Source organism: Podarcis filfolensis (assembly GCF_964270895.1).
Source record: "Podarcis filfolensis genome assembly, chromosome: 7".
NCBI classification, from domain to species: domain Eukaryota; kingdom Metazoa; phylum Chordata; class Lepidosauria; order Squamata; family Lacertidae; genus Podarcis; species Podarcis filfolensis.
This window is the reverse complement of record NC_139603.1, coordinates 25,288,145-25,303,532: the sequence shown is the minus strand read 5'-3', so window position 1 is coordinate 25,303,532 and position 15,388 is coordinate 25,288,145. Positions and strand designations below refer to the sequence as shown.

At 44.4% G+C, this 15,388-nt stretch overlaps 1 protein-coding gene across 5 annotated transcripts in view; it reads left to right on the top strand.

The window, feature by feature from the left end:
* The first annotated feature begins 13,126 nt into the window (after window positions 1–13,126).
* Window positions 13,127–15,388, top strand: part of BCL2 (BCL2 apoptosis regulator) — a 194,193-nt gene continuing 191,931 nt past the window's right edge. For 2 of the 5 annotated variants that reach the window (XM_083623926.1, XM_083623925.1), the window contains exons 1-2: window positions 13,250–13,881; window positions 14,209–15,097. In XM_083623926.1, coding sequence (XP_083480052.1) covers window positions 14,534–15,097 — 564 coding nt within the window. In that variant the 5' untranslated portion in view covers window positions 13,250–13,881; window positions 14,209–14,533. The other 3 variants (XM_083623923.1, XM_083623924.1, XM_083623922.1) reach the window with 3 other exon arrangements.

The window sequence follows — 15,388 nt, the reverse complement described above, 5'->3', positions numbered from 1 at the left end:
GATTTTTTCCCCCAAGAGTGGATGAGGGCAGATGTAAATCTAATCAAGTTTCGGTGTTCTTGGAGCAATCACTATTGTGCTAACTCTGCTACCAGAGATTAAGAATGTCTCCCAAACCTCTCTCCAACAAAAAGTACATTCCATAGGTTTCTATACCATAAGAATATAGTCAGATTTTTTTAAAAACAATTTCCACTGTTGTACTATAGAGATCTTGCCAATTGCTAGCATCTATGTCAAAAGTTCCTTTCAATGAAATGTCTTCATAGTATCTGTTCACATATTTAGTAGGTGTAATGGTTATAGGGGTTGCTCGTGCGTAAGTTGCCGCCACTCCTGGCTAGGTTGCCTGGTTAAACCTTTTCTGGCTGGACAGCCCTTCACTTCATGGCTGTTTCAGTCGCTAGCACAATCCGTCAGTGGGCGTTCTTGAACTTCTTCCAGCAAAGAAGTTCTTTGACGCCAAGTCTACGCCTACTTTCCCTGCGCGGAAGTCTTCTGCGCAGGGTGGGTGTGGGTAGCAGAGGACCTGTGCTCTCCCCGCTGGTCTCCGGCGAGGAGTCCTGGAGCCCCCTCACCAATTCCCCCATCTGCCCCCCTTTATCCCTGGTGTTACACTGATTTCCTTCCCCAGCCGATGAGCTGCCTCTCTCCCTGCTGGGCCCTTCTCCAGCATCGCTTGGGAGCCTTGCCTCCGCCTCTGGCTCCGATGTCAGTTCCCTGACAGTAGGGATAATTGGAGAGAATATGTGTTAATAATCTGTGATATCTGTGATATTGGCTGCCAAATTTCATTCCAGAATAATAATAAAAAAAACCCTGGCTATTTGCAGCGCAGATTGGAACTGTTTGGTGATGTGTTGGAAGTAATATGAGGAAGTAACAAAGATACTAAAAGATTCAACTGGATCAGAATATAAATATATATGGATCAGAATATAAAATGTGAGAGGAAACAAGTGGTATCCTGTGAATCCTATGTAACCAAAGCAAAATGTTCTTCCTGTGAATCCTATGTAACCAAAGCAACAACTGTTGTTGTTTTTTAAATCATTATATAAACTGACCTGGAAGTTTTGTTTTTTTAAATGAAGCATGGTATTTACAGATACAGTTGTACCTTGGATCCTGAACACCTTGTTACTCTGATGTTTTAGCTCCCAAACACCGCAAACCCGGAAGTGAGTAGTTCCAGTTTGCAAACGTTCTTTGGAACCCGAACGTCCAACGGAGCTTCTGCAGTTTCTGATTGGCTGCAGGAGCTTCCTGCAGCCAATCAGAAGCAACACTTTGGTTTCCAAACGTTTTGGAAGTTGAACAGACTTCCGGCACAGATTCCGTTTGACTTCCAAGGTACGGCTGTATTTTAAGTAAGTATTTGGCTGTAATGCTATATCTGAATCAGAATTCACATGGCAAACAAAAAATAATGAATGGATTATCTATATCTGCTTCCACAAATTCTGTAGCAGAAGAGAAAGATAGATGATTCTAAATGTTAATGTATATACACATTCCACAGAGAATTAAGAAGAATTTAAGATCCATTCCAGGCACCCAGGGCTTTCAATTCATAGGGCCGGATTTGTTAATCCTTTCCAGAAATTGCAAGCAATGCACGCAGTTTGCAAACCTTCTTCTTGTTTCACAGGAACTGCCCAGGCAGTTCTCACAAGATATCACAATGCCACTCCCTTGTATTACAGTAGTAAAATTCTCACAAGCTATCACAATGCCACTCCCTTGTATTACAGTAGTAAAATTATTCCAGTTGTGCAGTACCCATAGTTTTCTGTAAAGAAGACATGCCATTCTAGCACAGAGAACCCAATTGTATTCCGAGTATGTACAATTCTATTGTGATACATTGTTTTACTTCCTATTTTTTCTCAAGTATCGCCTGTTGGTATATGTCTGTTTCTACACTCCAGGCAACCTCCACTGTTTACAAAAAAAAAAAATGTTCCTCTTTGGACAAGATGCTTGAGAGTGCTGGTGGTCCAGCTACAGGAGTGCATGGAGGGAGTGGATATCTAGACTAGGGGTGGCCAACATGGTGCCCTCCAGGTGTTTTGAACTTCACTCATGAGCTGCAGTCAATTTGGCCAGGGATGATGGAAGTCACAACACCTGAAAGGCAGCACATTGATGTCTCACTATGCTAGATCAGTTTTGGTCTTGCTTAAGGTCTGAACACAGCACTAAAACTGCTGTGATCACCCTGGTTGATGAGCTTTGTTGCAGGAGTGTAGCCTTGTTGGTTCTTCCTGACCTCGCAGTGGCTTTTGATACAATTGAATGGGTTCAGAGGTTGGGAATTGAGGGAACTGTGCTGTTAAGGCCACTTTTGAAAAGTTGCAATATTGCATGGTACCTTGAGAGTTAACCTGTGGGGTTCCTCACGTGTTGCTCTTGTTTGCTATGCTCTTTAAAATATATGTGAAGCTTTTGGCAAATATCAGGGGATTTGGAGTGAGGTGCCAAGCTCTCCCTCCATCTTAACCAGATGAGGTAGTTCAGGTGCTTCACTGTTGCCTGGAAGTGGTAATGAGCGACTGAAACTGAATTGAGACAAGATGTAGACACTGTGTTAGAGGTCCTTGTGTCTGGGAAGTAAAGACAGCTTGTGCTGGATAAGATTGCACTGCCCTGTAAGGCAAGGTTTACCTAGTTGCATGTTATTCCTTAGTCCATCTTTGAGTCCCTGTGTGTCTATTTCCAACTTTGGCTAGTTCACCAGCTGCTACTGTTCCTGGACAGGTATATCTTGGCTACAATGTTCCACAGTTTAGTAACTTCCAGATTGGACAATGTGTTCTATGTGCAGCTGCTCTTGGAGATGGTTCAGAAGCTGCAACAAGCGCAGAACATCTACACTCTCCTAAATTGCAGAGAGTCACTGTCAGGCAGTCTAAACAATACTCAGCTAAACAGAATGGTGATCTGAAACGGCTTCGGCCCAGCATACCTGAAGGAGCGTCTCCACCCCCATCGTTCTCCCCGGACGCTGAGGTCCGGCGCCGAGGGCCTTCTGGCGGTTCCCTCATTGCGAGAAGCAAAGCTACAGGGAACCAGGCAGAGGGCCTTCTCTGTAGTGGCGCCCGCCCTGTGGAACGCCCTCCCATCAGATGTCAAAGTGATAAACAACTACCCGACATTCAGAAGACATCTTAAGGGAAGTTTTTAATATGTGATATTTTAGTGCATTTTTGGTCTCTGGGGAAGCCGCCCAGAGTGGCTGGGGAAACCCAGTCAGATGGGCGGGGTACAAATAATAAATTATTATTATTATTATTAATTTGTAAGGCAACTGCTTGAGTTCATAAATAGCAGTGTCATACCTGAAGCAGAACATTACGTGGGAGAAGAGCTGGAAGGAAACTGGAAGCATGTGCAAATCAGGTAATGCAACTGCCTTGTTTGTTGACATAAAAACAGATTTCCACTTAACACGAGTAGGAGGACAAATCCCTGAAATAATACAAGAATACACTGTTTCAGTCAGCACGTGGAATGTCTGGGTGATGTCCAGGGGTGCTGACTATTTGTCACTTAGCACAACAAAGTCTTTAAGTGACTTGCAACTGATTAAGAGCCAAAAAAAAAAAGCATAGCATGTAATCAATACAAAATGTTACACCATTTCAATAACTCATAAAGAATGCTGTGAAAAAGAACACGAACTTTAGCAACAAGAGCATTTCCAAGAAGTACGCCATCAGCCAACTCATAGGTTGGGAGAAAGTGCCTGGAAGAAAGGTTTTAACTTAGCAATGAAACTATGTTAATGATTGTGCCAAGCAGAGGTGAGAGCATTCCACAGGTGGGGTGCAACCCAAAATGCACTTTCCTTTGTACTCCAAATCTCCCTCAGGGCATCCAGAGAAAGTGCTCCTGCAACAGCAGTTCTTTCCCTTGCGTGCTCCCAAAATCGGGGATTGGGTGGGGCAGGAAGGGAGAAGTGCCTTACCACAGCACTTAATAAATCACCACCTGCCTTCTAGAAGCTGTTTGTTTTTTTTAAAAATAATTTTTATTAACTGGCCAATCACATCAAATTAAATCACATCACATAAATTCCAAATTACAAAGCCAAATTTTTAAATTTTGTTGGGGGAACCCATACTTCAAGATCCAAAGGGGGATTCAGATCATCTTATTACTGCGTTAATGTCCAAATCAGTCCCAATCAGTCCAAACAAAATTCATAATTCTATCCAGTCTTATCTTGGTGTTTCCACATCATATCTTGTTCATATAGTTTCTATTTTTCCTTTACGATCTCTTCTGTTAGTCTCCTTAAGCCGATAAGCAAAATAATAATTCTGTGTGGATTTCCCGTTCCTCCACTAAGTCTAGATGGTTTCCATATATCTCCTTCGTAGATAACATCGCTCTTTCCATCATAAATTTGGCATTTGTCGCTCTTAAGTCCCACCGAGAAGTTGATGCACGATATGTAAACAACTCTATTTCTCTCTTTCTCCTCCCAGACCCAAGAGCTCCAACAATGCCTCCCAAAATGGCGACGGCATTTTTAACTGCGTCATTCCAAAACTCTTAGCTTTCCAGCTTCATCTTGAAACATTGCTTTGGTTCGAAAGTTTATCTCCACACAGCCTTAAATCCACAGCTTAAGTCCTTAGTTTCTGACTCATTAGGGGAGGGGATTCTTGTTAAATCACATAATAAAAAGGAAGGCAGGTTTCCCCCCCTCCCCCCTCAGTCATACCGTATCTTGACGTATCTTCTCATATTTTATTCTTGTCTTGTTATCAGAGATCTCTTCTGTCAGAAGTCTTTACTCCCCTTTTTCCTTGAAGCACATGCAATTTATCTCGTCCAAATTGTTTCTTTTGAAGATGCTTGCAACTAGCGGCGCGAATCAGGGACGGCGTCCAGGAGTGCCGGAATCCCACAGGAGGGCTTTGTGCCTAGTGCCCCCACCCCCACAAATTCGGGGGTGGTATAGGGCACAGCAGGCAAGGGCCGTCCCCCCCACCATCCTGGGGGGGTTAAGGAGGCTAATTACCCCCATCATAGCCTCCAAATTACCTCGTGTGGGTCGGAGAGATGTTATTGTCAGCCATCTTCCGATGCGCCACCTAGTGGCCCCTCTTCTAGAAGCTGTTTGAAGTGTTAGACGTACAGAAACCAATTTCAGATTCTGCCACTCATTTAATTGATAATAAATTCTAGGCTTAAGCTATCTTTGGTTTGAGCAAAAGCATTTACAAATTAGTTCATACACTAAAAATAATGGGAAATTATAAACTTAAAGCACCCGACTAATGGGTCTTTCCTCCTCTCTTGGCTGGGAAAGGGCATGCCAATTGGAAGGCTGGTAGTCCAAATCCGCACGGCAGGGTGAGCTCCTGTTGCTCTGTCCCAGCTCCTGCCAACCTAGCAGTTTGAAAGCACGCCAGCGCAAGTAGATAAATAGGTTACCGCTGCGGTGGGGAAGGTAAACGGCATTTCCGTGCACTCTGGCACTCGTCACAGTCCTCCGTGAGCCAGTAGCAGTTTAGTCATGTTGGCCACAGGACCTAGAAAACTGCAGACAAACACTGGCTCCCTCGGCCTGAAAAGCAAGATGAGTGCTGCACCCCATAGTCACCTTTGACTGGACTTAACCGTCCAGGGGTCCCTTTACTTGCCTGGGAAAGCACTACATCTCAGGTCAGCAGCACATGTAAAATACATGGGACAGGATCCAGCTAAACTGTTATGCTAGTGCATGGGTAGGCAAACTAAGGTCCAGGGACCGGATCTGGCCGAATCGCCTTCTAAATCCAGCCCGCGGATGGTCCGGGAATCAGCGTGTTTTTACATGAGTAGAATGTGTGTTTTTATTTAAAATGCATCTCTGGGTTATTTGTGGGGCATAGAAATGTGTTCACATTTTCCCCAAAAAATATAGTCCGGCCCCCCCACAGGGTCTGAGAGACAGTGGACCGGCCCCCTGCTGAAAAAGTTTGCTGACCCCTGTGCTAGTGCAAGGACTTTTAGCTGTGCAATGGAATTTCCCCACCTTCTCCCCTGGCGCCCCTTTAAAATTCACTCCGGAGGGTTAGGAAAACCTTGCCCATTTCTTGCTTGTCCCATGTAAGGGCTTGAATTTAATAGCCGACCTAACCGGAAGAGTCCGCGACCAGAAGGAGGAGGAGTATCAGGAAGAGTGGAATAAATTTAATGATTATCTAGTTAAATTTAAGTTAAATTAACTGAAAATAGCTTGCAGATACTTAATTGGCTTAGGATTTTATTTATGTTAAGTGATGCATTAATATGTTTAATTCCGTAAGGTGAAGATTTAAGGATGTTAATGTTTAAGTTAAATTTCATAAGAATTGGGATTTGGAAAACCGTTAAAAGGACATGCAATGAAATTCAACCAAGGGGAAGCGAGGAAGTCACTTAACAAAGTTAATAAGTGTAATTTTCAATAAGGCTATGATTTATGTTTGTTTGTCTTGTGTGTTTGTTTGTTTGTTTGTTTATAATATTGTGAAAACTAATTTTAAAAAATTGGAAAAAAATGAATTTGCAGATGAGCTGAAGTAGTACTTTTTAATAAAGGGAGATTACTCAGACAATGTGTTTCATTGGCACTTAACTGGTGATTAGTAGGGGGGAAATATTTAAAGGATAGGGTGTTTTAAAAATTAAGCAATATCCCCCGCCCCCCAAAAAGACTTAAGATAATGTCCTATATATAGCAATGTGAAAAGACTGGAGGAGAGTGCTTTCTTCCATTCCTTCCCCACCCACCCGTGGGGGCCATGACCAGCGCTTCTGAGCTCTGCCCTTTCCACTTGGGGGATAAGGGTGCATTTTGAGGGGTGAGTCCTTGCTTATGAGTAGAAAATCCAAATCCTTGCAAACTGCAAAATTAGGAAGTGCCACTAGGTGGTAACATGTAGCAAGAGAAGGGTTTTGTAGCAATCTAAATAGATGGGGGGGGGTGCACAGCTTCAGATTTAACAATTAAAATTGCCACCATCCCTTTCTGCTTAGTAAATTTCTACAGTGAAGCACTAAGAGTGGCTCAATTAGCCTAATTCAATGACACAATATCTGCTTCATTCAAATATTTCTGAGGAGGGGAGGAGGCAAGATGATTGCACTTTCTTTTAAGTCTCACCCCCCCACACACACACTTAATTTTAATACTGTTTTCAGAGGACTATCCTGTACCCAATTGCTTGCAATTAAGCTGCACTGGGACGTGGGTGGCGCTGTGGGTTAAACCACAGAGCCTAGGACTTGCCGATCAGAAGGTCGGCGGTTCGAATCCTCGTGATGGGGTGAGCTCCCATTGCTCGGTCCCTGCTCCTGCCAACCTAGCAGTTCAAAAGCACGTCAAAGTGCAAGTAGATAAATAGGAACTGCTGCAGCGGGAAGGTACCGTATTTTTCGCTCTATAAGACGCACCAGACCACAAGACGCACCTAGTTTTTGGAGGAGGAAAACAAGAAAACAATTATTCTGAATCTCAGAAGCCAGAACAGCAAGAGGGATCGCTGCACAGTGAAAGCAGCAATCCCTCTTGCTGTTCTGGCTTCTGGGATAGCTGCGCAGCCTGCATTCGCTCCATAAGACGCACACACATTTCCCCTTACTTTTTAGGAGGGAAAAAGTGAGTCTTATAGAGCAAAAAATACGGTAAACGGCATTTCCGTGTGCTGCTCTGGTTCGCCAGAAGCAGCTTAGTCATGCTAGCCACATGACCCGGAAGCTGTACGCCGGCTCCCTCAGCCAATAAAGTGAGATGAGCGCCGCAACCCCAGAGTCGGTCACGACTGGACCTAACGGTCAGGGGTCCCTTTACCTTTACCTAAGCTGCACTCGACTCAGTGGGACATACTGCTGAATGGGAATGCATAGGATTGCATTGTTAATTGCCTATTCACCTTATCTCTTTTTCTCTCACTTTTACACACACACACACACACACCCACACCCACCCCTGTAGAATTAAAACATGTCATACTGCCCACACCCAACTTTATGAAGCATATTTCTAACTTCTTGGAACACACTTCTAAAAATGGTTTGGAGATTGCATAGATTCAATGAATTCCCCAAATCTTAAAAACAGTTTGGCATTGAATCTTCGTCCTGATTCTAATTTCAGTGTCTGGTCAGGGCTCAGGAAAATGAGGGACAATTTCTGCTTTAATAAATTTCCCAGTAGTGATGTATGAAAGTGAGAGCTGGACCATAAAGAAGGCTGATCGCCGAAGAATTGATGCTTTTGAATTATGGTGCTGGAAGAGAGAGTCCCATGGACTGCAAGAAGATCAAACGTATCCATTCTTAAGGAAATCAGCCCTGAGTGCTCACTGGGAGGACAGATCCTGAAGCTGAAGCTCCAATACTTTGGCCACCTTGTGAGAAGAGAAGACTCCCTGGAAAAGACCCTGATGTTGGGAAAGATGGTGGGCACAAGGAGAAGGGGACGACAGAGGACGAGATGGTTGGACAGAGTTCTCGAAGCTACCAGCATGAGTTTGACCAAACTGCGGGAGGCAGTGGAAGACAGGAGTGCCTGGCGTGCTCTGGTCCATGGGGTCACGAAGAGTCGGACACGACTAAACAACAACAACAACAACTGGTCTGGCAGTTGAATCTTTCTTCAACACTGGTGATACGGCAGCTTTCTCCACTGAGGCTGGAGGCAAGCTGGCTAACTTAATGGTGTGGGGGTCAGGTACATGGCTTGGCTGCAGGATGGTTTAGAAATTTGATGCAGTTTGCATTTACAGTTTCTCCAACCTAATTCATGCTTTTCAAAATGGTAAATGAATCAAAATGTAACCAACCTTTGGAATTTGCACTTTTTCAAATTTTGCAGTGCACTTCACCAGTCAAGTAATGTGTACAAAAAAATGCATATAGAAAGAGAATGTGTGCATAAGAATGCACATAGGTGAAAACATATTATATGAAGAGGTAATTGCTTTGTAAAAATGTGAATATTAGGCAAATGTGCATGCAAACACATGTCTATTAGGATAAATTTGCTGGTGAATTTTCATTAGGACTTAAACAGAATTGCAACTGATGGGCAAATGGAGAAGTGAACTGAATATCGGAGAAAAAAGAGAAACTGAAATTGACAGATTTGCCCATACTTATTTGGCCCCCACAACTTTGAACGTTTAGCATTCCCTGCCCCATTGCATTGACCTCATTGATGAGAGCACCATAAACAGATAAGTGCAGAAATGGCATAAGTGGCAGATTTCCTCCCTTGGTTTTGTAGGGGTTTCATATTACTTTTTCTGGCATAGTGATCAGTATGTTCATTGGTCACCAGCAAGTTAAAAACTGTGAGAATGACCACTCAGTTTAATTTATTTCAGCTTCCTGACCAATACTGAAATGAACCTTGTCTAGAATCATCAAGAAATCATAGTTTAAATCAGCCAAGATGCATAAATTCATATGAATTTTTTCAGATGCAAACGTGTCATAGTAGGCAACCTCTTAGAAATCTATATTTTTTATTCTCTGTGAGAAAAAAGAGGGAAAATACATTAAGAAGGTTCTACCAATTGTAGTTTTATAAGTGTGTGTCTGTTGCTACCCAGTTCATTGGGTGAAAGATTCTTCCCTTGCAGGGAGTTGGACTAGATGATTATCGTGGCCCCTTCCAATTCTACAATTCTATGATTCTAAGTTCCCAACTCTGATACAGCCCCAATACACCATTACAACTTGCTCAGCCTAGTGCAGCTGGCTGGGCTGAATCTGGTTGCCCTAAGGATGGTTTTAGCCCCCAAAAGGGGCATTCTGGGTGTGGTGTGACCAGACGGAGCCTTAGGCTGAATCCTAAACCCATTCAGCTCTGTTATATGTCCCAACACAGAACAGCATTTTAAAGGCTTGTTTTCTGCGATCCAGGCTTTGGAAGAGTAGCAGTAGCCCCTTCAGATCTGGTGTAACTTTACAACAGCTTAGCTTACACTGGCTTGCTTTATGTCTGCTTATTCTTGTGCTTTATATTGCTTCTTTAATATTTGCACTACTGGAAAAACTGATTTGAAGACAAGTTTCTGAATAAAGTATCTACATTTTCTTTCTGGATGCAAGTATTATTCCTGTTGCTCCCTTCTCCATCCTAGTTTTTGCCTTGATCAACATATTTTTATATTATCAGCCGTATCCCTGCCCATTTATTTGTTATCATGTTGTATCTTTTAACATGTAAGCCTGAGGGGTAAAACTTCTGATTTTTGTAAGCTACCTTGGGAACATTTGTTTTAGAGTAGGTAGAGATAATGCACTCATATACATGGGTACAAGCTATCTCATGTTCCAACAGTGCTTTGGAATCCAATCTAATCTTTTACAAAATCTTTCAATGTCATCTCTCTAGGATAATTGTATTAATGACAGGGATTTTGGTATGCCCTCTTTCTGGCAGTTCTTGAATGAATTGATTTTAACAATTCTGTCAGACAGGGTTAGTTACTTTCCCAATACTTCTAAGCATATTACTGGACCAAATGGCTCAAAAATTTGCTTAATGCAGCAAGCTTTTGATATTACAGATTCACAACATACATTTAAAGCACACACATTTAAAACACATGACTTTCAGCTTGCCTTCTAGGTCAAAAGCCCTCAAAAAGGCAACTTCCATAGAATATAAATGATGCTTCTATTAAAAATAGAGCAAGCCAAATGAGGCATCCTGCAGCAGAATAGACCCGAGGAATTGGGGAGCCAGCAATATGTAGTGGTGGTGAAGTCCTCAGACCCTCCAAGTGTCCCTATTTTCCAGGGACAGTCCTGGATTTACAGAAGCTTGTCCCAGTTTCTGATTTGATCCCGGAATGTCTCGCTTTTCCTTAAGGTGCCCCTCTTTTCATCAAAGGTTTGTTGGAGGTTATGGTAGGTTGTCCCTATTTTAAATTAAATAATTTTGATTAAATATTTTCACAAATTACAAAAGAACGTGCAATGTCTCTCTTTTTTGTTGCTCAGATTATAAAGCCTTTTGGTTACGTTCAATGTAAGACAATATGGTATCCAGAGATGTTTTAGGCCGGGTATGGAGTTATGTGACCCCAGACCAGTCTGAAGGCAGCCCTGTATAGGGAAGTTTTTAAATGTTTAATTATGTTTTTATATATGTTGGAAGCTGCCCAGTGACTGGGGCAACCCAGTCAGATGGAAAATAATAATAATAATGATAATAATAATAATAATAATAGTTGTAGTAGTAGTTGGTGCTTTTTCTGGGGGGAAATAGGGGAACTCACCATGAAGTTTGTTTTATTTCTTGTGAGCCCAGCTGCACATAACCTCCACCCCCAAGCAGTGGCTAAATGTAAAATGTGATTAATACTCAAGCAGACAATGATCTGGATTAGAAACTCATTAATTAAAGATGTAGGTGGATTTCTGGCTCAGAAATTTGTTCCAGACGCACCAGAAAATAATAATTATTATTATTTAGTTTTAACGTTCCTACTCAAAAAAACTAATAATAATAATAATAATAATAATAATAATAGTAGAAGAAGAAGAATACGGTGTCCCTATTTTCATTGGAGAAATGTTGGAGGGTGTTAAGTCCTGAGAACTGAGGTGTTTTGAAAACGGGCGTTTTGCATGTTGCAAAAAAAATGAAGGCATGATGCGAACAGACCAGGCAAAACCGAAGCCAAAATAAAGTCTTAAAAGGCAGAAAGCGGGTAAACGAGGCCACGCAGCCGACTCTCAACCTTCCCCTGACGCCGGATGAGGAAGGGGACGGGACTTTGGAGCCGCTTCCCTTCCCTTCCCCAGCGCGCCAAGAGCCCTCGGGTGGCGCCTTCGAGAGAAGGCGGGAATAAATCATCGTCAGGATGCAGAGCGCGGAAAATGCTCCACAAGCTCGCGTGGAGCCGCCCAAGTTGCAAGGTGGGGGTGGGGATATCGATGGGAGTTTGCCGCCAAAAGTGTAAGCCCCCCCTTTCTTTTTCGTTTTAAATACCCCCACACGCCACGACTTATAAGCCTCCCTCAGACACGCATCACCCGGGCAAGGAATGGCCTGGTGGTCCCTTCAATTTTGACCACCTAAGAGGGAAGTTTTTCTTTTATTTTTTTAAAAACCCAGTTCTCAATTCTACATGGGGAGCCGGGGGGGGGGGTGCCCGAAGGCTCTTGGCGGGAAACAGGCTAAAACCCCCGGGCAAGTTGCCTGCTCGCCCCCCGCGGCATGAGATCTTGCAGAATGAAACTGTAGGTGACGCGGTTGCTTTTAAAATCGGCCCTGCTTCTGCCTCGAAGCATTTTCCCGGGCCGTGGGCGGACTGAAAAAACCGTCCCTCTTTTTTATGCACAAATTCCCCTAAACCAAGGCAGAAAGGAGAAATCCAGTTTCGCGTCCTTCCCTCCCCCCCCAAAAAAAAATAAGGGGAAGAAAAGGGCACGCCATCCTGTTTCCCTTCTGCCCGCGGGTCAGCGCTTTTCACAACGCTAAATTTTATATTATTATTTTTGTTCAGTTCCACCTCATGCATGGGCACTCTGTGTAGCCTCAGTTTCCCCATCTGTAAACGAGTTTTATTGCAAGGCGCTTCCCCCCCCCCTTCAGTAGGGGAAAAAAGTGCTTAGAAGCCCCTTTTCTCTCACAAAATGGCTCTTAACGGCGCCTTAAGAGCACGGGACGAGCCGCTGAATAACCTAAAATTTAAAAAGAAGCCCATGAAAACAAAAGAAGAAAAATGAATGGCGGGGAAGGAGGAAAGAAAGGAAAAACCTCCAGAGAGTGCGCGCGGGGGAAAAGCAGGTTTGCCGCCTTTCCCCTCACCGCGGACCACCCACCCTCAGACGCCCCGAAATTGCGGGTGCAAAAGCAAGACGCAAGACGGAGGAGGCGAGCAAGGCGAGCGAGTGCAAACACAAGGAGAAAAATGGGTTTGTTTGTTTCTTCTCTCTCTCTCTCTCTCTCTCTCTCTCTCTCTCTCTTCCCCCCCTTTTCTTGAATGAACGGCGAGGTGGGGCCAGAAGGAAGCCGCCCCATTTGCTGAGCCCCGGAGCGTGAGAGCGGCTCGCCTCGACTCTCCGCCCCCTTGGGCTCCTGCATCGAGTGCGCTTCCCCTGCCCCCGGGACCTCCCCAACAGCCGCCGGAGCGCCGAGCCGAACGCAGCTCAGCCAGCGCATCCAATCTGCAGCCCGGGCTGGAGAAGGAGGAGGCGCCTCGTGACTGGGAAGCATTGCGCGGCTGCCCGGGGTAGCAAGGGCAGTGGGGGGTGGCGGCCAGGACCAATTAATACCTCTGAGACACGCCCCTTTGCCTCCTGGGATCTCTTCCTCCTCTCCCTATATATTACACACACGCGCGCAACACAAAAAAACCTGTGCTGTTTTTTTTAATGGTGGGGGGTACTGTATTTTCCTCTCCCCATCCGGAGTTTAGCAGTAGAAAAGGTGGTTCATTCCAGATTTGCGCGCGCGCGCGTGTGGCATCTAAGTGGAGGGAGACCCGCGTCTGAATGAAACATTTATTTTTAAAGAAATCTAAACAGCAGGGATTTAAACATGAGGTGTGTTTTTTTATGATGCTTTTCAGAAATTTCCTCGTTTTCGTCCTGGGGCTTTTCCTGAAGTTCAGCGGCAGGGATTGCTGAGACTTGGGGCATAGCTTTGGAAATGTCATTCAAACGGGAGCCTTGTGAGTCTTTCTGGAAATCATAGCAACTCAACGGTATCTGAAGATCTTCCACACTCTTCCCTTATTCTTTTTCTCCCCCCCCCCCACCCCACTTTTTGGTGGGAAACTACTGCATTTCATTTTTGTAGAGGACCTGCGACTGTTTGGATTTATTTATTTATTTTTCCCTGCAAGGAAACTTGACAGAAAAGTAGATTTATTTCAAGTAAGTGTTTTGTGTTTGCTTTTTTTCCACAGGCAATTTGCTTTGGGTAACTTTATTTCATTTCATGGTGGTGGTGGTGGTTGGTTCCCTTTAAGCACTGGTTGAGGGTCTTTAGTTGAAAGTGCTTTGCATGAATTTGCATTAGAGGTTGCTCTGCTTTAGTAAATCACATATTGGATGTCAGGAGGGTTTTTTTTTTTGTTTGGAATGTGTGCCCAGCAGTCTCCTTCATTCATGTCCTAGTCTATAGCAGCATGTAGGAGGGGTGTGTGTGTGTGTGTGGAAATGCACCTGACTTTGAATAAGCATCTGATTTTCTTATTTCAGATGCATTTCAACACAGAGGACGGAACGCCTCTGCAAATACGCTTCATAATAAATATTACATGTGGAATACAGTACTGGCTGCATTTTAAATCCGTGCATCGCAAACTGAGGAGGGAAACACTGGGAAGGCGGAAATACCTTTGAGACCCTGAGGACTCCCCCATACCTCAACCAATGGAACTGCATAGAATAAAACAACTGGATTATATATAAACACTGGCACTTACTATTACTGGCTGCTTTATTTTGGGGGGGGCGGGAGGGGGGACACTCCATCCGCTTCTGCATATATTTTCCCCCTCCTTTCCCCTACTCCTTGCTATAAATGATGGCTCAGACTGGGATAAGAGGTTACGACACAAGAGAGATAGTGCAGACGTACATCCATTACAAGCTGTCACAGAAAGGATATGACTGGGTTGCCAGTGAAGACAGAGAAGACCTTCCTTCTCCTCCTCCTCCTCCAGATCCTGCTGCTGCAGAGACCTTCCCTAACCTTGCTAGGCTGGCATCTCATCCTTCCGACCTGCCTGTAAGGAACGTCGCCCTGGCTGGCGGACCGCACCCTGTGCCACAGGTTGTCCACGCAACTTTGCGTCAAGCCGGGGACGAGTTTTCGCGGCGTTACAGGAGGGACTTTGCTCAGATGTCTGGACAGCTGCACTTGACCCCGGTCACTGCCAGAGCTCGCTTTGCGGCAGTTGTTGAAGAGCTCTTCCGAGACGGGGTGAACTGGGGGAGGATTGTGGCGTTCTTTGAGTTCGGTGGCATGATGTGCGTGGAGAGCGTCAGCCGGGAGATGTCGCCCCTTGTGGACAATATCACAGTGTGGATGACTGACTACCTGAACAGGCACCTGGACAACTGGATCCAAGACAATGGAGGCTGGGTACGTTTTTCTCTGTGTTTCCATTATCAAATGCATTCGTTTCCACTATTTCAATATTACACCTTACCTATGCGCTTGCAATGGGGGTCAAAGCTAGCTTGCCTGGCTAGCTGTTTTCCAAGCGCCAGTAGAATTCACGGACTCCAGTACTTAATTGTTTCTGGCAATTTGCTCGTCCTGGTCCAAAATGTGATAACCGCTTACCATAGACCTGCCAGGTGTTCGATAGAAGAGGACCTACACTGTATCATTCCTATCTCCAGTGCGCCAGACTTTAAAAGTCAGTTGCCG